Source organism: Lepus europaeus, chromosome X (assembly GCF_033115175.1).
Source record: "Lepus europaeus isolate LE1 chromosome X, mLepTim1.pri, whole genome shotgun sequence".
Taxonomy (NCBI): domain Eukaryota; kingdom Metazoa; phylum Chordata; class Mammalia; order Lagomorpha; family Leporidae; genus Lepus; species Lepus europaeus.
In genome coordinates this window covers 22,847,506-22,870,860 of record NC_084850.1, presented here as the reverse complement: position 1 = coordinate 22,870,860, position 23,355 = coordinate 22,847,506, and the positions used below count along the sequence as shown (strand labels likewise).

Sequence of the window (23,355 nt, the reverse complement as noted above, 5' to 3'; positions counted from 1 at the left end):
CGACAGATGACATCACATCTTTTCAACAGACTTGGGGGTTTGTGGCTCAAGGTACTTTCGTACTTGCAGCCATAACAAGAAAGGTGGCAGGCTGGAATGTGTACTCACTGGGCAGGAGTCCTCCTTTCGTGGGCTTCACGGGGTGGGGGGTGGGGAGCAATCCCTGCACTTGCCAGGGACAAGTCTTAACCCTCAGGTTTCAGTCTACTTGATGTCGGGGAAAGAAGATGCTTCAAAGCCTAACACCCCCACTGCAGTTAGATCAAAGCACTACACCAACAAGTATGCTTTGGGATGAACGGGCTTCAGAGAATGTGTGCTTTTTATTAATGGTTAAGACACTGGACGTTGGGGCCTGCATAGTGGTGCAGTGGGTTAAGCCTCCACCTGAAAGGCCGCCATCCATTATGAGCCCTGGTTCGAGTCCCGGCTGCTCCAGTTCTCATCCAGCTCTCTGCTACAATGTCCCTGGGAAAGCAGCAGAGGACAGCCCAAGGGCTTGGGTCTCTGCCGCCCAAATGGGAGACCTGGATGGAGTTTCACACTCCTGGCTTTAGACAGGCCCACTCACAGCCATTGCAGCCTTTGGGGGCAATGGAAAAGAAGATGGGAGATCCTCCCCTCTCTGCCTCTCCCTCTCTGTCTGTAACTTGGCCTTTCAAATGAATAAATCAACCTTTAAGGGAAAAAAAGAAACTGTATTTTTTTCAAAATGAATTAATAAACTTTTATTGAACCTCTGTACTATATGCAAAACATGCTAAGGGATTATAAAGCGAAGCAAGTCATGACACCCAACTTCAAGGAGCTTACATTCCTGTAGAGGTAATAAAACCAACATCCACTTTTAATATAAAGACGGTATTGGTCCCTTGAGGACCTGGACTGTGTCGTCTTACTCATTTGTATTCCCCTAGGAACTGACACTTAGCTGGGCACATAGAAGATGTTTAATAAATGGTTAGAGAGTAAATGAACAATTTGCTAGCAAAATGCCCAGTCCCTCAGGCATTTATTCATTCCCAGCAAAATGCCAACAGAAAAAGAGCTTTCCCACCACGGGTCTCTGAGAGGTGTGCAGAAGTAGAGGTGTGCAGAAGTAGGAAGGGGCAAATTTAGGCAGAAGAAAGAACACACCTGCAAAGGTACTGAGGGAAGGGGAACAGTTCCAGCTGTTTGGGGGAATGAGCAGTCTGCTCTGGCTACCTATAGACGATGGCCTGTGAGAGGAGGGGGCCGTCACACTGGAAAGGTAGGAATGCGAGAGAGAAAAAAAACTCAGGGTCTCCATCAGATGTGACTCTCTTGTGACCACATAAAAACCCGTGTGGCCAACACCACAGTTTGTGGGTGCACACTGCGATCGGCCTCATGGCCTCAAAGACTATTCTGAACATAAGGATTGTTCCTGGGAGCTATATGAAGAGTCTTCAAAAGGTTCATGGAAAATCCATGTTAGGAAAAAGTGATGCTTGAATTTTAAACTTTCTGCACCAACACATGCCTATCTTTTAATTTTTAAAGGCTTATCCCTTTGAGAGACAGAGTTTGTATCCATTGGTTCACATGTGAAATGCCTACAACAGCTGTGGTAGAGGCAGAACCTAGGAGCCAGAAACTCAATCCAGGTCTCCCACGTGGGTAGCAGACACCCAAATACTTGAGCCATCATCTGCTGCCTCCCAAGATCTGCATTAGCAGGAAGCTGGAGCCAGGTGCAATTTTCTTTTTAATTCCATTCTTCTATGAACTTCTTGAAGTACCCTTGTATTCTGTGCAGGAGCAACTTAAAGCAAGTCTGGCGTAAGAGGGCATATCTGGATGTTAATGCCTGGACATTGAACGCTACAGAGGAAGAATAACTGGCTTCAAATTTGCACTCTGCAGTTGTGCACTGGAACAAGGAGGGCAGGGTCTCCATGGCCTTTCAGAAGTTCATGTACAACATTCCAGGCACCAGCCAGACAAGCCGATCATAAACAGACACACACTGACTGAGGCATTTTGTCCTTCCAACTTCAGCTTCAAGCAGAGAGGCACACCCCAGGCAGCTTTCTCAGCTGAATGAGAAGCTACCAATCTGACTCCAGCTGCAGCAAAAAAAAGCACCATGGCCCAGCTCGCACCTCAAGTGGCTTTCCATTGATCTTTTACAAAACGAGGCCCCTTCTGACACACAGAACTGTCTCCACAGCCCCTCCCCCAGTCTAAGTCATTCCTTGCCTCTGCTCTTGCACTTACTCATCCTGCCTAATGAATTAGCATATGAACAAAGCTGACGTCTAGCCTAAGACAATGGGGATACAGCAACACATTACCTATCTGGAACCTAAAACTTTGCCCCAAAAGGCTCTGATGAGGTGAGATGCATGGGTGGAAGTCATAGGAGGCGCCCTCCCCTCACCATTTATGTATACTTACTTGGCACTGAGTTTTGATAAGCTTGAGGCTGTGGTCCCAAAGACCACTAGGAAGGATGGGAGCTGCTAAAAGCAGGCATGCTGACAGCAGTACAGAATGACAGCTGACAGCATGGAAGGAGACAAAAAGCATTCAGAAAGCTCACTTACCCAGAACTGCTCATTTCAAGGTTTTATTGTGCTCAGGAATACATATGCAATGAGGAAAAGGCTTTCCCCATCTTCCCCTTATCTTTCCAGATCATCTCAGCCGCCCTCAACGCATTTGTGGTGAAACACAGGCTATCAGAGCTGGAAAGGAGCTCAGTAATAATCGATCTCAATATCCTCATTTCACGAACAATAGCAACAAGGCCTTGATATGATTAGTTGCTAAATGCCTGTCTCCCAGCTGGTTGGTGGCCAGGCAGGGGCTAGCGCCCAGGCTTCCAGACCCTCAGCCTAAGGCTCTTTCTCTTGCATGGCAATGACATCTTAAGAGTGTATGTTATAGCTTGAGCCCACCTAGAGAACAGAAAAAGCAATCTGCCTAGAGTCCCATATAGTTCATACATACATATTGAAATGTGTAACTTCAAACTGGAAAGAAGTATCTTAAAACTTCTGGAAAACTCTGTAAAAAGCAATTCAACATTGTTTATTGTCAAGTTTCTGGAAACCTGTCTCTGATCGAATGTTTACTATAATTATTGTTATTACGGCACCTTCACTTGGGAGCTCGAGACGCGGTCCCCTCATAGGAGGGCTCTGTAAGTTACAGTGAATTCCTCAATCGCCATGGAACAAACACCCCTTCATGACAGAAAGCTTCCTCTGCCTCCAAGTTGTTCCGAAAGTTCTAGTACAAAGAGGCAACGTGGACTGCTATCTGCTGCTCCCTGTTTCTACCCTTCCTGGTCACTTCCTTTCCTCCCAGGAGGCCACTTGGAGGACAAGGACAAAGCGCGAAAAAGCGAGTCTGCCAAAGAACCGCCTGGATACCAAACCCTGTTAGTTCTGTACTGTTGTTGCTTGCATGGTTTCTGCTGCTTAATTCTCTCAATCGATTTACACCTTACATATCGTTCTTAATTATTAACAGGCTCTAATCCATTAAATATACTGTAGTCAACAACACCAACAGAAAAGGGCTTCATGAAGAGAGGGAGGGTTCCGGAATCAGAAAGCAAAGCATTCTCCCACTTCTCTGCAAGCCACCTGGAATGTTCTAACTCGAGGCGGTGCACCTCAAACAAGAGAAAAACTGAACTGAGGGCTCACAGAGGGCAGCTGAATGCATGGAGAATCAAGGGGTAGAGTGAGATGAGAGGTGAAGACAGCCACGTACAGCAGAGAAGACGTAAAAGCGTCCAGATACATACACAGCCTTTGGCCTAGCAGTCAAGTGTCCGGTTAAGGCACACCCATCCCACATCAGAGTACCTGGGTTCTATATGAGGACCTTTGCTGACATTTGGGAGTGACCCAGTGGATGTAAGCTCTGTGTGTGTGTGTGTGTGTGTGTCTGTCTGTCTGTCTCACAACCAAAGCCTAAGAGATGTGGGGAGTTACATTCACTTACAAGAAAGAGAAGCACCAACTTAACCTGTAGGTCCTCAGCAGCCAGTCTGCTCCCTAGCCCAAGAGGTGGTACAAAATAGAACAAGCATGGCTAAAGCACATCAGGGCTATTAGCAGATGTCCCTGAATACCAGGGAGCCTGGGACCATCAGAGTTGTCACCCTGGCCCGGGCTCTGTGGCTTATCCAACGGGACAGCTCCCAGAAGAAAGGACACCTAGCTCTTCAATGATTTATCACTGTTGTTCATTACAGGAACTTAATTTACACAGCTGCATCTTGTATGCCCTAATTCTGCTTCCACAGCAGGTGGGGGTGGGGTGGGGAAGAGGTACCCCAGCCCCCAAAGGAAACACTCAGAGAGGGTGCCCCAAAATATACAACTGTCTTCCAAGCAGAGGCCTACTGGCAAATTCCTCTTTCAAGATCCCACCGAGGTAAAGCAGAGAATAATAATCGCTTGCCATTTGTCAGCCCAAGAAGGGAGGAAACTCTCTCTTTTCCTTCCACTTCCGGGCCCCGCCTCCTTTACTCCACCCTTTAAGCACCTCTTTCACCAGCCACCTGTCAAAATAAAGCAGGCACGGATCTTTCAAAAACTGACACTGGAAAGAAGCCGGTGGATGATTTCTTTCCAGGACCTGTTGAAAGAAAAAAAAGATGAAGCAGACAATTGAAAAGGCGAGACTGTACCCTCCGGATCACAAAGCTGGAGGCAGACAAACCGTGGAGGCCAATGACACAGGGAACGCCCTTTGACCAGAGACAGACACTAGGCAGAGCAAAGTTATTTTTCAATAAAGAATAAGAAGCTGAATTAAGCCATTGCACAACTAATAGTCATAGAATCGTTTCATTGTAAACCAGTGGCAGAGGAGGGAGAAGGGAGGCTTATTACGAGTTCCTCCTTTTAGAAACAATGCTACTGCTTTCTAGGAAGCGCTGCTCAGATGACAAATGTTTTAGGAAAGGGTTTGTTTGGGATTTTTTTTCCTTTTGTTTTGTTTTTCAAGTGAGACAGACATGTGGGAGTCCCTCCTCCAATCAAAGGAGGGAAGAACCTCCCCCTCCCCCCCAAAAAAGGCATATTACCCTTTAAACAACTCATGTGTACTGGCCTCCAGGAGTAATCCCTCCCCCCAGCCAACATCTGAGCTCTTTCTGGGAATATTGCTGAACTAGGATTTTTAGAAAGCAAAGTAGATGCACGTTCCTGGCATGGGCTCAGAGACAGTGACTCTGGGAAGAGCTGGGGAAGAAAGGCTAACCTGAACTCTTGGAGCTGCCTAACTGCCTGGGTTCAACTTCAAGTTTCCCTCCCATCCTCTTCCCTATACACCTGCAGCACAGGGGCTTGGCATGTTCTGCCATTCGACTGGGCGCTAGGCATGAGGGGAAAATGTCCTTCTTTTATAGCCTGTGAACGTGAGCAAAAGAAAGAACTGTGTCATCAAATTGAACTTAAGGAAGTTATTTGACAGAAGACAAACACATAGGAATGAAGATGACAGTTGCTGTGTTCCAGTATAAAACCAAACACACATGCGGACTCTCACACGTTGAAAACATCAGACACAACTCAAATGTCCATACGCAGCACCCAGAATAGATTACGGCACATTAACGTGACATTTCGTGATTATTCAGACATTTGAAGTTTTTCATTGTACACAATTGCAGAAGCATTTTTAGAATTTTGTCACGTTAAAAGTAGCAGATATACCAAGCAGTATGTACCACAATGTAAAGCACAGAAAATCCTACGTGGGTATTTAAACATACTTGCACAAAATAGGACTGAAAGATACGCTTATTTTGGTACCAAAACATTTTTCTGAAATCTATGCATACGTGTATGCATGTGAATACAGACTGGGCTGTGACATGCAAAGGATATGCAACTTACTCTTTATTACTATTATATCACCTCTTCGGTTGGAAAACATTTAACCTACCATAAACCATAATCTCTGGAAGCCAAACGACACTGTGACAACTCTCAGTGCCAAGTGCAAAGTCCTGAGAGCAGAGTTATTAATCAAGGCAGGGAGGGGAAAAAAGGCTGAAGAAGAAGAGATGATGCTGTCTTGTCTCCCAAATTGTTTCAGTGTCAAGATCTCAAGAGGCTTTAGCACACAAATTCTCGATTCCCCTGGTGTACAACTCTGTGGGTTTCCAGCCAGTGCGGATGGCAATATTTGCAGTGATCATGCTGTTTGTTGGTAACGACTAAGGAGAGCTCTGACTCCAGGGATGGTGAGATGTGAACTCACACCCCAAAATGGAGCAGTTACAGCCAAAGATAGGAAGAGTTTGATTAGTCAGTCAAAAGATTGCCGCCAACACCATGAACCTGACTCAATTTCTTTTGAATGGTTTTTCTTTAGGCTGTATGGGATTTCTATAGAAGAAATGACTATATGAAATGTTTACAACACGGTTATTATGCTAATACCCTTTTACGTAAGAACCTACGTAATAAATTCCTTCTAGATGTAGCAATAACAAGAAAATACCTTGCCTGAAGACCTGTCATTCCTTTTTATCAGATAAACAAAAAATGCATAACCAGTTGGGTGTCCTGTTTAACCTCAGCTGCCTGGAAGCCCATGGCCTTGGTTTCAAAATTCTTTACTCCCCTTTAAGATGCTGTACTCTGTCCTCCTTCTGCTTACTTTCTGGTCACATTAAGTGGATTAAGCCCCATCGCACATTCAAAGTAGAGCCAGGGTGAGTGCTTAATAAATGTTATCTATTGTAATTAGAATAATTCTTATCAAAATAACATTGATTATTGTGATTATAGGAAGCCAAGTGAATACATTATTTTTTAAAATCTTGAAAGAAAATGATGTGATTTTTTTTAAAGTTTCAGGCCCTGCTGGATTTTCAAAAATTAAAGACATATGGTTCCAAGAATCAGTTACTAGTTCCTTTTAAAATTGCACCCCTGATGTTTGAAGGACCAACAGATTTCCATTAGGAAAGCAATTAGAGGGCTGATGAAATCACGTTAGTCTCTTGGTTTTTTTAATGGGAAAAAATTATCAATATTGACTGATTAAAAGAAAACAAATATTAGGAAAGGAAGGGAAGGGATAGATAGGAGATGAGAAAGGCTGGGGCAAGGTTACAGTAAATTGTTCACAAAGGAACATAAGCACAAAGTCAACTGCTTCAGCGAACAGAATTCAATACAACCAAGAAACCTAAGTTACGTGGTATTTGAAGCAATCTCCAACGCTACATTTACTAAAATCCCCTGCTAATCTTTCTTAATTAAATTAATGATCAAAAGGTTCATTTCATAAAATGATTAACACAATTACAATAAAGCTAATGGTCCCTTGGAAACTGCCTGCAGTTGAGGTCAAGTTGTATTCAACAAGAGCATAGGCAACTAAAGGTACAACACTGTAAGACTTCAAGGTCTGACATAACTTTCTGGTCATATCTAGTAACTGTTGAAACTCGTGAAAAATCCCTCTATGGTCAATTAAAAAAATACTTAATACTTGAGGCATTTTATAATTGGCAAAGCGCAGGATCTAAATCTACATTTCTTAAAATGTCACCCCAGGAAGCCACAAAGCATTGGCATAACACTCAAGCATATAGCACAGATCCAAAGACATTTTTGAAATTAATAGCTGTGCCAAATGCAATCATTTTCCTTTATTCTTAGTGATCAGCTTGCATCCCCCTCGCATTACAAACACATCTCAATTTTTTTTATAGTTGTTTTTTGCTTTCTGCAAAATATGAGGATACAACATCTGCTAGGACTTCAAAAAGGAAAACAAATATCCTCTCTTAACAGTAGCACTGCCATTAGTCTCTCACACTAAAATGGTCAATTACAGAAATGCCTTCTATAAATTTGACTCATCAGAAGGAATAAGGGCTGACTGATAAGAGTATTTCTCAAGAAGCTCAGATTTATCACTTTCAAACACAAAGTGGGCCCTGGAAACATTGGCAACTAAAGCAACTTAGAGATATACTTTAACAAACCATTATTTTTGCAATGAACATAGTGGTTTTGATTGAAATGGTTTTCCCTGATGTGTTTGGAAATAGTCTCTTCCCCCTGTGTAGGTGTTAAACATCTCCTAATGTCATATTTGCACGTACATTTGCTTAGCAAATCCTTTTATTATAGATCCAGCAGAGATAAATACGATCATCTCTGGAATCGCTTTGTATTTCACTTCATCCTTGAGCTTTGAGACAACCAAGAAAATCTCACAGCTCTAAGAGAAACACTAAGAGATTACCAGTGGAAATGGTACATGTTGTGTCTGTTTTACAAACAAAATTAGAGTCAATTAATCACTTTCCCCCAAACTGAAAGCTAAGCCTAGACTATAAGGATTCGTTTGCCTTATTGGGACCTCACACAGCGTAACCCACACCGTGACAGCTTTTCTATCCCGACCATTTGAATGATGAGATGAAAAACAAAACGTTTCTATTTTTAATTGGGTAACTTATTCTTATAATACAGCAAAGCCACGGTATTGAAGACAGGGCATATACCGTAATTGTCACATTTAAAATAAGGCACACCTCAATCTTTCCAGTTAAGGCAGCATTGGACTTCCCATACAAACTATGCACCTAATTTGCTACAATGCATTAAATGGAGAGCTTGGGGCTTCAGCTTTTGTCACTGTCAGGTAGTCTGCCCTTTGGAACACCAGGGGTCTGCACGAGAAGGTGGCTTAAAACACTTGCCCGTAATCAGGAAACACCAGGCATACTGGGATCTTAAGGCTACTGCTCTGCCTCTGGGGAAAACTGCCAAGCATAGGAGCTCCTCATCTGAACAACCTAACCAATCGGGCCCTATTTTCGCCACAGAGCTCATCTAAAATTCTGAAAAAGGATTTTTCTCGAGATGGGGAAAGCCCTGTTCTCGGGCGGCAGTACATGGCAGGGAACGCGCCTTCCCCTCCTGCTTGGCCACTTATCGCTCAGGCCATGCTTGTCTCAATCCTAATCTCACTGAGCAGCCTCTTCACTTGCACAGGGTCCTCCTCTCTTCCTTCAGGCAACCTGCACACAGGGCCACCATTAACCACAGCGCAGGGAGAGAAGGAATCCTACTTTCAGTTGATGGAGCGTTCCCTCCATACTTCACTGAACCAGAGCTCCACTGGAACAATCCCTGCTGGGCCAGAGGGCTTCGTCTTGAGCTGCTCACCATTCAGATGAGCAGTATTCCCCTGGTCTTTATGGGAAACGGGAGCGGACACTGGCCTTGCACAAAACCTTGAAGGCATGAAGAATCCACAGTTGGTTCCTCTGCAGACCACGACAGAAAGCGACAGTACAGAGTAACACAAGAGGAAGCCAGGAGCCAGGAGCCTCTTCCCAGTCTCCCACGCAGGTGCTGGGGCCCAAACAATTGGGCCATCTTCTACTGATTTCCCAGCCATAGCAGAGAGCTGGATCGGAAGAGGAGCAGCCGGGTCTCGAACCGGCGCCCATATGGATGCCGGCGCTTCAGGCCAGGGCTTTAACCCGCTGCACCACAGCACCCACCCCCAGGAGCTATTTCCCTTGCATTGCTTGCTTGCTTGCTTGATTTTCTTGATAGCAGGCCCATTTCCCTTGCACCTCTGGCCATTCATGTGTGTTGGGGCAGAGCGGGCTTATGGAGCGGTATAAAGTATTCCTCCTGGGAAATGAGAAGCAGCATGTGGACCAGAATGTTCAAGAAAATGATGCTTTCCCTGCTCAGCCCGTGCCTACCCCATACCCGAGACCAAGGGCTTCTCAGATGCGGTTATCACAACTGTAACTAAATACTGATCAAGAGATCAATTGCTGGCCGGCGCCATGGCTCAACAGGCTAATCCTCCGCCTTGCGGCACCAGCACACCGGGTTCTAGTCCCGGTTGGGGCGCCGGATTCTATCCCAGTTGCCCCTCTTCCAGGCCAGCTCTCTGCTATGGCCTGGGAAGGCAGTGGAGGATGGCCCACGTCCTTGGGCCCTGCACCCCATGGGAGACCAGGAGAAGCATCTGGCTCCTGGCTTCGGATCAGCGAGATGCGCCGGCCGCGGCAGCCATTGGAGGGTGAACCAACGGCAAAAAGGAAGACCTTTCTCTCTGTCTCTCTCTCTCTCTCTCTCTCTCTCTCTCTCACTATCCACTCTGCCTGTCAAAAAAAAAAATAAAAAATAAATTAAAAAAGAGAGATCAATTGCTGAGTCACTATCCGTCTCACCATTTAGTCTGTAAGCTCCGTGAGTGTGAGGTCCAGCCTCCATCGTTTTCTTTCCACTGCTTTACCCCCAGTGCCTGGCAAGGAGCAGGCAATCCATTGACAGTTGTTGAGTGAATGAATGAATCTTCAGCCTAGGCACCCCCTTTCTACACATTGGAGGTGGAGATGTGTAGTCTCATACAAGTCCTCAAGAGTCCACTCTGTGTTCTGAAAGCTTTTTCCTAACAAAGCACATCCTATCTGCAAGGAGTACACACACAAGTATTTATTCTCCTGGTAGTTTTCAGTGTCAAGCAATGCGCAAGATGTCAAGTACACAGCAGTGAAATGAAAGAAGCCAAGTCCTACCTCCAGGTCACATGGTGGTAGCTGCGAAGAAGAAAGCAGAGAGGGAGAGAGACAAAGTATGTGTCTGTGTGTGTGTTGGCAGGGGAGGGCTTGTTCTATTTTATACAGAAATCAGGAAAGGCTCCTCTGCTATGCTGGTAGGGAATCAAAGCCTTGAAACATGTGAGGGGGTGAACCATGCCGCTGTCTGGCAGCAGGGCGTTCTAGGTGCTGAGAATAAGCAGTTCAAAGGGCCCCGACTCTGCCTAGTATGCTTCCGAATAAACAGAGAAAGCCACATGGCTAGAACGAGGTGGGAAGAATGACAGAAGAGAGTGGACCATGTCCAGGAGGCTTCACAAGCTTTGTTTTCACTCTGGGTCGCATGGGGAGCCATTGGAGCATTTGGAGCAGGTAAGTGCTCTGATCGGTTTCAGATTTAAGAGGATTTGATCACATGGGCTGCTGTGCCGAGAGCATCCCTAGGGAGAGAATCAGAGTGGGGAGACCGGTTACAGGCCACTGCAGTAATCTAGGCCAGAGGTGATGGGGCCTGAGGCCAGGATGGTAGTTGTTGAGATGGTAGGAAGAGGAGAGATTCTAGACACATCTGGAAAGCAGGGCCCAGGGGCCAGCGCTGTGCCGGCATCCTATATGGGCGCTGGTTCGAGTCCCAGCTGCTCCACTTCCGATCCAGCTCTCTGCTAAGGCCTGGGAAAGCAGTGGAAGATGGCCCAAGTCCTTGGGTCACTGCACCTGCGTGGGAGACTCAGAGGAAGCTCCTGGCTCCTGGCTTCGGATCGGCGCAGCTCTGGCCGTTGTGGCCAACTGGGGAGTGAACCAGTGGACGGAAGACCTCTCTCTCTCTCTCTCTCCCTCTCCTCTCTGTGTAACTCTGACTTTCAAATAAATAAATAAGTCTTTAAAAAAAAGAAAGAAAGGAGAGCCCAAAGGCAGAGATGATGAAAGACAGGTCTCAGTGAAACACACACCATCAGGTCACCTAAATCATTCTTCAGATCAAGAAAAGCTATGCAGAGCCTTCTTTTTGGAAGGCTTAGATTTCTTCATTTGCCCTCCAACTTGAAGAGTACAAGAATGTCTTCCAGGACAGCCACAACTGCTTAATGATCAATCGACCCCACCAGAAGAGCCTCCCAAGAGTGCATCCAGGCCCACTGGACCTGAAGGGGCAGAAAGCAAATAGTTAGTTCCACACTGGGGGCAAACAACAAGGCTGAACATTAACCAACCGCCCAGCTGGGGGCATTTAGTTCAAATGCAGGTTAAAGGGAGCTCATTTCATTCTGGGGGGGGAGATATTCCCCCCCCCCATTCACACAAGGAACTAATCCTCACCGTAGCCTCCAATGTCGTGGTGAGCAGATTCTGTAAGTGCTGCTTCTAAATACACTGCTGAAAAGTTGCCTTGTTTTGTTTTGTAAAATCTTAGCATGGGGAAATATTCTATAATTAAGGCAATTTTAACAATAGTAGATAATAATTTGACTATAAATTGTAAGGAATGTAATGACTGCTTATTCTGGCACCAAAAAAACAGGACTTTCTGTGAAGTGACTGCCAAGAAAAATGATACTCCCACTCAGACTGGACCACTGCAAGTAGTAACTGCTAACCGCATGCTTCACACCGCAGCACGCAAGGACACAGGGCTTTGTTTGCATCTCTAACCAAACGCCAGGCTGAAAACTCAATGGAGAAGAGTGTGTGGTGGCCAAGAAACAACTGAAGGGAAAACAAGATCCTGTACGTTAATGCTTGCGGGGCTGCCGACGTCAAGGGCTTGGTGAATGCACGCAACTTCTGCAGTTCAGAAGAAACCACTTGCACCCTGCTTCTGTAGACAGATGGAAGCCGAGTATGGAAGGGAGAAAGCAGGCTTTAAGAGGCTTGCATGCTGTGGCATAGCGGGTAAAGCCACCACCTGCAGTGGCAGCATCCCATATGGGCACCGGTTCGAGTCCTGGCTGCTCCACTTCTGATCCAGCTCTCTGCTATGGCCTGGGAAAAGCAGTGGAAAGATGTCCCCTGGTCTCGGCCTGACCCAGCCTCGACCGTGGTGGTCTCTCCCTCTCTCAATCTGTAACTGACTTTCAAATAAATAAATGAATCTTTAAAAAAAAAAAGAAAGAAAGAAAGAAAAGGAGGCTTGCAAATGCCAAAGTGACCAAGTGGCTGTGAGAATGGACTCACGGGAATAAGGACTGGCACAAAGCAGACACCAGAGCTTAAAGAGAGCCTCTGAGGAAGATGAGAAGGTGAGCACCTGGGAGAGAGGTGGAAGGGACCATCAGGAGCAAAGGTAGCCTCTCTTCTAAAAGCAGCTCTGCAGGCACAGTCAAGTTCATGTTAACGTCTGGAAGAGATGATGTTAGTAAGAAGCAACCATTTGTCTCCCAAGATTAAAAAAAAAAATGAAATACTGAGCTCCCACCTGCAAGTAAGCCAAGCAGCAGCAGCAGCAGCAGCAGCAGATTCTAGCTTAAGAGGAAGAAAAAACCTTTCCTTTTCCCTTCTTTACTGGGGCATCTAGGACTGCATGTGTTAGAAATGTTTGCAGAACTACAAAATAAATTAATGAGCATCCATCCAGGATGCGGTAATAGAACACTATAGACGAGATGGGAAATAAGCTACAGAAAGCTCTTTCCCACACTTTTTGGAGTCTGGGGCATCCAAGACCAAGATGGCAGTAGATAAAGTGTCTGGTGCAAGCTCACTTCCTCATACTGGGCCTCTTCCGTAAAAACATCGATACCATTCCTAAGTGCTCGCCTCCCAAAGGCCTCACCTCTTAATACCATCACCTTGGTAGTTAGGTGATTTCAATATAGGAATTTGGGGTGGGGGGCAGGGGAAGGACACAAAGATTCAGACCATAGCAAAGATGAATGGGAATATCTATTCCTAGAATCAATACAAAAGTCACAAATCACACTTGACCCTGTTTGGGAGCTACATTTCACAAGCACCTACCACAGGCCATAGCAGTGACTAGAACCACCATGAAGACCCAGTCTCTCGGGTCGGGCACCACAAGACAAAAACGGCTTAATATTCTTTAGGGTTCAAATAACTTCATGGTGAGAGAGCAACCTTCCCTGTTTCTTTTCTTATGATTACACATTTACTTATCTGAGTAAATGTTTAAAGGGGAAGCCAATATTCAAATATTGAAATCTGTCATCCCTAACTAGGAAGGAACTCGCTCTCACTGGCCTCTTGTAACTTCAGGTCAGAATGCCAGTTTCCCAAGCTGAGCCCAGCAGACAGTTCGGTATCAGGATGTTCTAGGAGGCTGAGAAAACACGTGCAGAGGAACAAAATCACAAACCAAAAGCTCTGGAATGAATAAGCTACTGAATTCATCCTACAGTCAGCAACCTTTTTTTTTTTTAACAAAAGGACAAAGTAACACATAGCACGACTCCTTACTGCTACAGCACCATTGGGAAACTGGGAGCTCTCAACAGGTATGGGTTAAGTGAGTCAACTGGACGTTTCTCCCTTTTAGAGCAGTCTGCATTCTGCAAAGATTTCCAATGGACCTTTCAAGATGTACTTGCCCAGCTTTGAAATCAGAATATACCAAACACAGTGACTGACTACTGTCCTGAGATACGCTAGTGCCACAAGGGCTACAAAGGTGCTTCTGAGCAGTCACCCCAAGGTCTCAAAAACTGCTAAGACTGGGGCCAGTGCTGTGGCATAGTGGGCTAAGCCTCCACCTGCGGTGCTGGCATCCCATATGGGTGCCGGTTTTTCCCAGCTGCCTCTCTTCCAATCCAGCTCTCTGCTATGGCCTGGGAAAGCAATAGAGGATGGCCCAAGTCCTTGGGCCCTTGCACCTGCGTGGGAGACCCGGCGGAACCTCCTGACTCCTGGCTTCGGACCGGCTCAGCTCTGGCCATTGCAGCCATTTGGCTAGTGAACCAGCGAATGGAAGACCTTTCTCTCTCTCCCTCTGTAATTCCTCCTTTCAAATAAATAAATCTTAAAAAAAAATATAAAAAAAACAACTGCTAAGCCACCAGGTTCTGAGTGTACTGTTCAGGTTCCAGCTGCCCCACCCTGTTTCACACCATCATGTTCCACTTTTGCCCAAATTTCTAGTCGTGGGTGCCTTTGAAAGCACTCCTTGTGGCCCCTCTGCCCCTCAACCAGCACCAACCACACCTCTGAGGAGCCTTGGACTAGGAAAGCAGATAACCAAAGTGGTTTATCTTCTCACATCCAAATCTTACCTACCTAATTTGGATGGAGGCTTCTCCAAAGCTTAATGCCTGTTCCCCACCTCTTGGAATGCCCAGCACCTAGCATACTGCTCTGGATATAGAAGCTTTTCAGTGATTGCTGGTGAGACATTTCTCAAGGCCTTTTCACCAAGTAGAATGCATGGGCTTTGTGACAGCTGTTTCCATCGTTTAGCTTTTCCGCTTACTTCCACATTCCCAGCTGTGTTCTGGATGGCTGTGCCAGCCAGAAGCCTAGGGATTTACTGTACTTCTATTTCTTGATAAGATACTTGAAGAGAATAAACACATGGCAAAAAGGACATTAAAGTAAAGGATGAAGAGGTTTTTTTATTTTACCAATAAAGAGAGAAAGGGAAGAAATATCACCTAGCACGCTGACACTTAATCAATAAATAACAGCAAGACTGGATTCCTTTCTAATTCTCTCCAAAATACTCTCAACATCCTTGCCTTATGTCTACCTGCAGCAAAGCATCACTGGTTTTCAAATATTTTCCGACAACTTTCATAGAACTTTGGAAGTTTCTCTTAAACGCAAGCTAGCCAAAAATTAAAACAGGTACGCAGTTAGTCTAAATTAAAGCTCTCATCCAAGACAGCACTTTGCAATGAATTTCATTGGATAATTTAGAATCACAGACTCTCAGTGATGGAAGGGACCTCGGCATCTAGGGCAATAGTTCTCAACTGTGCCTGCTCATTAGAACCCCCAGGGACCTAGCCCCGCCCCCAGAAAGTATGATTTAATTGGTCTGGGGTGGTGGCCAGGCATTAGTATATTTTAAAAGCTCCCCAGGTGGTTCTAATATGCAGCCAGGGCTAAGAACCACTGATCTAATCCAGCATTCTAACACACCCCTCCATCCTCATTCTTCAAAGAGCGGAGAATCGCATCAAAGGTATCAGACAACTAATTTGTCACAAAGCTGGGCTACCAACTACACATTCCAAAAAGCCATGTCCTTCCAGACTAACTACTCGACCTGGGATAGTGCAATTTCTTCTCTTTCTCATTTTCCTATCCTCAGTAAACCAACATCACAAAGACCAAAGTCAATGTATTTTCCAAATAGTCTTTGTTTTGGAATCCCACTGCATCTAAGTTTTGAAAACCTACCCTTTGTCTGTCTCCCTGTAGCCACAGGCTTTTCTCGCAAAGGACTCTGGGAGATTAAGCAGGCAGGGTTTCCCCTTAAGGAAGACAGACTGCTTTTCCTGATAGGTTGGACTGGGCCTACAATTATCACCATCACCATCACATGAGCTTTCTTTCTAATCCCTTGCAAGGTTCACCACCCATTCTCTTTCAGCCCATTTAATTTCTAGTTTGTACCTGCCTTGCCATACCGAGCAGACTCTTCCCTCTTCGGGTTTAAACTCTTTCCATTTTGTGAAAGATGCTTCCCCCCCACCCCCCACCCCCGAAGCAGCCTCTTTTACTCTGCCAGTTAGTCATGCCGGGTTCTTTTTTTCTTTCCCCAAGCAGCTGGTCTTTTTGATGTCTGGCACACATTTATCTGGGCTTCCAATAAGATGTTTTTACATAGTTTCCAGGCTTCCTGGAGGTTATTGACTTTTTTAACTCTTCCATTCAATTTTTTCCCCTAATTTCTAACATTTGTTAGAGTTTCTTTTTCAAAAGTTGAATACCTGGCTGATGGATCTCTTTGATTTTTCTCTCCCACCAGATTGCTGAATTAAATGCATCAGACTTAAATATAATATTTCAAATTACCTCCAGGATGGAATCGCTTCATGAATTTTCTGCACTTTCATGTTCTCTATAGTAAGCAACAGATGTTTAACCAAGTGGAATTGGAAATGCTGGTTCCTACCTGTTTGTATTTTCATGTGTTTGCTTATTTATCATAAAATATTCTGACTTCTTTAAGCTTCAGATTTTAGACAATAAATTTAAGACTTTTTGGTTAAAGACAAAAGATAACCTCTATGTTCTTAATGTAAGGTGGTCAATTAGTCTTCTAAATTGGGCTCTAGACTGCCTAATCACCACAGTCTGAATTGGTGGTTCCATATCTGAAACCATGAAGAAAAACAGAATTCTGGCTCTGGAAATCCCCTACAGTGCTCAGTTATTAATGAAGTGGTAGAGACAAGTGCTGCCTCAGAAACAAAAATGCCCTCCAAGTTATACCAACATATCATGGAGACTTACTCTGGATTTATTTTGTTTCTAAGTGTTTCGATCCAGAAGGTTCCTGGGAAATCAGTAGACCCAGGACGACAATCTATCGTCAAGGCGGTCTAATCCCCTAATAGCACTGGTGTCTTGACAGTGAATGCAATAGAATTACCTCTCCAACACCAGCACTTAAGATGGGAAAGAGATAACAGAAATCTTGCAGACTTATGCTGTGTGCCTCACTTATGCTAATCAATAATCATCCCCTACTTGGCTTAACAAACACTGACCTGTGTTACTGGTAGGCACAGAAAATGGCAGGAGTTGCCATCTCTGCCTTCAGGTTGCTCCTGGTTGGGAAGACAAACACGTACCTCTACACGCAGTTAATTGGAATACAAGGTAGTTAGTGGTGTACCATGGATCTCGGTAGAGCGAAAAGGGCACAGAAGAACTCTGGAGAGTTAGTTCAGAAGTGACTCAGTGCAAGAAGTAGCTCTGAGATACTTGCAGCCACTGAAGCTCAAACAGCCCAATGCAGCAGTGTGAGGAAATGAAGCTGGTAATGTTCAGGACGGAATGGGTGAGCAACACCCAAGGGCCAAAGCAAGCCAGTAAGAAACTACTTAAAAGAGCTTCCTAACAGATCTCCCTGACATTATCTCTTGCCTCGCCAATCCTTAACTTGAAGTGTCACTAGTTATCTACCTAAAACAGCTTGACCGACTGCATTCCCCTCCTGGAGAACCCTATCTCCCCGTGGTCCCAAAAATACAATTTATATTCCTTCTACTGTTAACACTATATTGTTTATGTCTGGGTTCAACATATTTCCTCCCCAATGTGTGACTGGATCCTCTCTACTATCTAGACTAGTGCTGTTATAATGGTCTTCTACTAGTTAGACGACGGTAATCACATAGCTTATATCTCTAAAATTTCTATGAGAGTAGAAAAGGGACTTTCTTCATATCTGAATAATGCCACATAAACCATCCTCTGGATTTGATAGGAACCGAGTTCAAATCCCACCTCTGTCATTCACTAGCTATAGGATGGAGGATATGTGTGTCTCAAGTCCCTTGAATTTCAGTTTCCTTGTCTGTAAAATGGGGATGAGGATGATAATTCCAACTTCATATAGTTGTTATGGGCCTTCAATGAGACTATCATAAATTCCTTAGCACACGGCCAGCCCCAGAGAAAGCATTCAACAGCTACTAGCTCTTATCATGAGGCCAAACTGTATTTTTCTGTGAACATATTAGGGGTCTTCAAAATGTTCACGGGAAATGTGTGTTATGAAAAGATCATGTATACATTTCAAAATTTTTGAGCCAAAATAAATTTACCTTTTCATTCCATTCTTCCATGAACTTTTGGAAGTTCCCCGGTACATGGGAGCCAACTTCAGTGAACAAAAACAATTAAGGTTATTAGTGAGCCAGAGACAAGTTACTTCCAACTGCCTCAGATTAACACTGATGTTGTTTCCCTTGCACAGATAACATCATGTCTTAGAATGTTCCCTAGCTAATCCTGAAATTACATGCAACCCAGTGTGAATCAAATAAAAATGAAAATAGTAATTATGCTGAATCAAACATTTTATATTTATATATTTTAACTAGAGATTCAGCTGCCTCCCCCCCCCCCAAAAAAAAAAACACACACCAGAAAAGAACTAAGTTCTTTTTGGAGCATATCCAGGAGATAGTTCCTATAATCACTTGGGACAATTTCTACAGTGGCAGGCCCTGTGGATCAGACCCTGTCGTCAAGTGAAATATGGAGCCAATTCCAACAAAATAGGAGATCACAAGTTCATTGCAAAATCCAACTCCTTTACTCAAGGTAGGGAAGGGAGAATATGAATCTTGAAGCTTAAGCTGTGTGTCTTACATAAAAAAGTCAAGAAAATATCAGAAAGTACTGCTATCTTTCTAACACACACACACACACACACATACATACACACACCTTCTTTCCATGTAATCCCAACATAGCTTATGTGATTCCCAGAATCTTTTGATATAGAGATATGGGTGTGGGCACATGTGTGTGTGACCACATGCTCACAGGTGCACAACTCATGAATATAAATGGGAAAAAAATGACAAAAATTCCAAAATCACTATAGCGTAAAGTTCTCTTAGTACAGTTCAATATCGCTGTAAAAGGGACATTTGACAAGCTCAACAAGGTTTCTAACCAAAAGCTTCACTCTCCAAGATAATTTCAGTAAAGAGAATATTAGTAAAGAAATACCAACTGTCACATAGCCTTTATCCTTGGTCTTTATAGAGGGAGGCACAATGAGAATGGTAGGGTTTTTTTAAATGGTCATTAAAGTTATTTTTTATTAATGATCTGGCATTACGTAGTTATAGTTAATTTTCCAGTCCCCAAACCCTTCTCCCTTCAAACTCCCTTCTCCCCATCTGTATCACTCATGTGGTGCTTATCACACCCCATGTTGGATTCCAATTATGCATGTGCCTGGCTTATCTCACTACTACCAGAAAAGGTTGTGGTGACAAGTAGGCCCTTCCTCCCTTCTTCCCACCTCCCCTGAGCCACACACAGCACACTGCACACAGTAGGGACTCCAAACTGATCTGACCATTGAAAGTGGAACAAAAACATGGCCTGTCTGCTGAAGATCCCTTTTGATCATGGCCTTTTGGCTCCCATTATTTGAAAAGTACAGGCGTCAAGAGGCTAGGCTCAGTTGTAAGCCCTGTCAGTATGATATACTCCCTGACACCAGTGGGAGCACATCAAATTCTGCTAATTAGGATCTAGTAAGGTGGAGACGCCTTCAGAACACGTGGTATTCTTAAAAGACTGTTCAGTGCTCCAGGAGGCAAGTGCAAGGACGTTAGGAAAAACCTTAAACTTGGACTAAGCCTGGGGCTCAATGAGCTGCGCACTCCAACATTGTGACCCTCTGCCTGGAAAACAATCCTGGATGCTTTGCATTGAAAAAAAAAATTATTCGTGCCCCCGCCCCACCTGCACGGAAAGTACCTGGCAATTAATTCATTCAGATCTAAGCTGAATGCATGTCACTAATTGACTATGCCCTCCCTCCCCTTGCAAAAAAAAAAAAAAAAAAAAAAAAAACCAAAATTACCTGAGTGTAGCCCAGAGGAGAAAGATGAGGTTAATGCCCCATCTGGAGAGCCCAGAGTGATGGTAAAGATTACCCCTGTTTCTGTACTGGCCTTCTAAAGGTATTTACTTGGGTCTGTCTGTGTTGTGACAGTGCCCTAGTCGCAAATGAATGCCTCTAACACTCCACATTTTTGAGCCATTCAGTCATGCATTTTTGTTATTGTTGAAAGTGGTGCGAAATTGCACTGCAAGAGCTAAAGTCCTTGGTGGTCTTCCAAGGATTCCAGCTAAAAAGGCACTTCCTTTGTTCCTGAGGAGAATGCAGTCCAGTAGGTCATTCAAAAGGGGAAATAAAAGCAGCAGCCCTGGGAGGGAGATGAAGGACAAGACAAAAAGAATAAAATGTTTTGGGTGTGAGCACATTAGCTTCCATTTCCTGCTGCTGGTCACTAATAACTCCCCTATCTTTTGGGGGGAGGGGTGCCGTGATAGACATTTAGGCAACAAATATCCCTCAGGTGTTTTCGGGGGATGATGACAATCAAAGGGTACACCTAAGAGCCTAAGCGCCCTCCTTTCAAGCTTCCTCTTCCGCGGGCGAGATGCTGGCTGGGGGAGACGTCTTGCCGCTGCAAGAAACTGCACGGAGTTGGAGTTAAGTTGGAAAAACTGGGGAAGGCAACTGCCCAACCCACTCCCCGAAGGCCTCCAGTGCATGTCAAAGACACATATTGTTTGCAGGAGCAGCCGAAAACTTGTCACAGCTACGCGCGTTCCCACTAAAGACCATAGCTGCCATCTATCCGTTCCAAACGTGGGAATGACAACTGTAACCTTCCACGCCAATCATCTCGGCGGCGCCCAGGCCCAAACTGTGCAGGGCACAAAGACCCCTGCTCTGACCTGCGGAGTCCCTAAGCTTCAGCGGCTGCTAGTTCACTTCACTTTTTCTAGTGGGGCGGGAGGCAGAGGGGGAAAGAAAGCGGGCTTTTCAGGACTCTGCAACCAATAAAATCGTGCCGCTTTGAGGACACACTCGAGCTCGCGGACAGACCGGCAGCTGAAGGGCAAACGGTCTGTAATCGCGAGTGTGCGAGTTACTTGACAACTGCCAAGGTGCAGTGGGCGCCTGGGCTGCTCCGGCGACTTCTTCGGGTCTATTTCTAGACAGATGCCGGTTACTACACTTCCCTCAATTACCTTTGTGATTTATACGTAATTGATGACTGCACTTAATCTCCAAGGTTATTAATAGCCCTTCAAAAAAAAAATGACCCCCAAGTCTTCCGAAGTCTTTGGAAGCGCCTGGTTGAAATTACAGTATATTTCCTCGGCTGGCCGCCTGCCGAGCCCTGCCTGCCCGCCCCACCCGGAGCGACCAGCACGGCGAGGCAGAGGCGCGCTCTGCACACTTCCATGAAAGGTTCGGAACGGAGGCTCGGCCCCCGGGGCTCTGGAGTGGCGCTCACTCCTCCGTTAGCTTCTGCTGGCCAGCAGCCAGCTGGAGTCGCGGTTCTTTGCTGAGCCCCCGGGGCGAGCAGGCTACCTGCGCCGCCGCTGGCCCCAGCGCGGCCCGAGAGGCTGCGCGCAACAAGTTGGCTGCTGCAAGCGAGCGAGCGCGACCCTGGGGGGACCCGCCCGGGCACCGCCTCTGGCCTCCGAGGAGGGCTGGAGGGCGCAGCCGGCAACCGGGCTTCGCCAAGGGCTTTCACAAATGCACCACGCAACCCCCTGCGCCGCAATCCCGCGAACTTTTTTTCCACAGGCTAAGCCGTGCCATTTGCATAACCATCCCTAAACAGGGATTCGGGTTTCCTGCAATCAGTCCTTTCAAAGGTCTGCAATTGTACGTACAATGAACCCTAAAAACGAGGTGAGAAAAGAAGAAAGGGCCAAAGGGGTGTCCTTCTTGTCCGACACCTTCCGGAAAGCCCAGCGTTCCCAAAAGTCAGGGGATGGAGGCATGGATTGCAGGGGGAGTCGCCTGCTTTCTACAGGCGACTTCTAAAGCCCTAGCAGCTACTCTAACTCCTAGTCCGCGTCAGCGCTAAGAGACAGGCGGCGGAGAGGGGGTTTGATTTGATTTTTTTTAAAGAACATCAATGAAACATCGATTCAAGTTTCACGTTTTGCAGCCCCCCCCCCCGAATCTGGCAAACTCCAGAACACCCTCCTCGCCCCCCCCCCCCACTACCCAGTCTCTCGTCACCCACACAACAAAGCGGGGAGCCCAGGAAGGAGTTCAACCCGGAAAAGGCGAGGGAGCCGGTGACACGCACTCGGAGGGCTGCAGACCTCAGGGGCTTCCCGGGACCCGGAGGATGACGGAGGGTGGAGGAGCAGAGCTCCGGAGTGGCACCGGGCGGGGTGGGGGGGAGCTAGAGCCCCATCCACCCGCGGTGCCCTGGGGGGCGCCGCGCCCGCGGGGCTTGTTCTGCGCCCGGGCTGACTCGCTCTCACTCTGCCGCCTTTCCATTTCTCCCCCTCGGCTACCTGCCTCGGGCGCGGGGGGCGGCCGGGCGGGAGAGGGGGACGGCGGCCCCTCTGCCCGAGCGCCCGCCTCTCGGGGGCTCCCACCTACCGTTGATCTCGTGCAGGGGGGCATCGTTCTTGTTGAAGCCTTTGGACACGTAGAGACGTCGCACTTCCGAGCAACTTTTCGACTTGAGCTCGGCAGCCAGCAGCGCGGCGCTGAGCGCGGCCAGGAGACAGAGAAGCGCGGGCAAGCCGAGCCGTGCCATGACGCGGTCCCACCTTTCGGACGGGAGGAGACGGGACGGGGAGCGGCACGGAGTCGGGGGCTCGCGAGGGAGTTGGAGTTAGGGAGGAGGAGGAGGAGAGCAGGAGGAAGAGACGCGGGGGGGAAAGTGGAGCCGGGCCTCGCGTCAGGCAACGGTCCCCGGTGCCAGGCGCGCAGTCGGGGCAGGAGGAGGAGAGACGAGGGCGTGGAGCGGCGCGCGGCCCAGGGCAGCAGAGGCACGGGCCGGTGACCCCGGGGCTCCGCGGGGCAGCGACCCGGGCGAGCTGGCCGGCCGGCTGGCAGAGCGGGGGGCAAGGAAGGAGGGAAGGTGGCAGGGACCGCGGAGGTGTGGGCGGCGGCGGCGGCGAACGCTCGCTGCGAGCTGCTCCGGCTGCCCCGCGCTGCTCCGCTGGCCTGGCTCGGCTCGGCTCACTCTGCCCTCGGCCGCGCGGCTGTGCCCTTCCCAGCTCTGCTGCTGATTGACTGGCCGGCTTGCGCGGCGACGCTCCGCAAACTTGGCCAAGCAGGCGGCACGAGG

At 46.7% G+C, this 23,355-nt stretch overlaps 1 protein-coding gene across 2 annotated transcripts in view; it reads right to left on the bottom strand.

Moving 5' to 3' along the window:
- Nucleotides 1–23,065, bottom strand: part of GPC4 (glypican 4) — a 122,793-nt gene extending 99,728 nt beyond the window's left edge. The window contains exon 1 of one of the 2 annotated variants that reach the window (XM_062183632.1): nucleotides 22,659–23,065. In XM_062183632.1, the coding sequence (XP_062039616.1) occupies nucleotides 22,659–22,818 (160 nt within the window). In that variant the 5' untranslated portion in view covers nucleotides 22,819–23,065. The remainder of the gene's footprint in view (nucleotides 1–22,658) is intronic. The other variant, XM_062183633.1, reaches the window with a different exon arrangement.
- Between the last annotated feature and the right edge of the window lie 290 nt (nucleotides 23,066–23,355).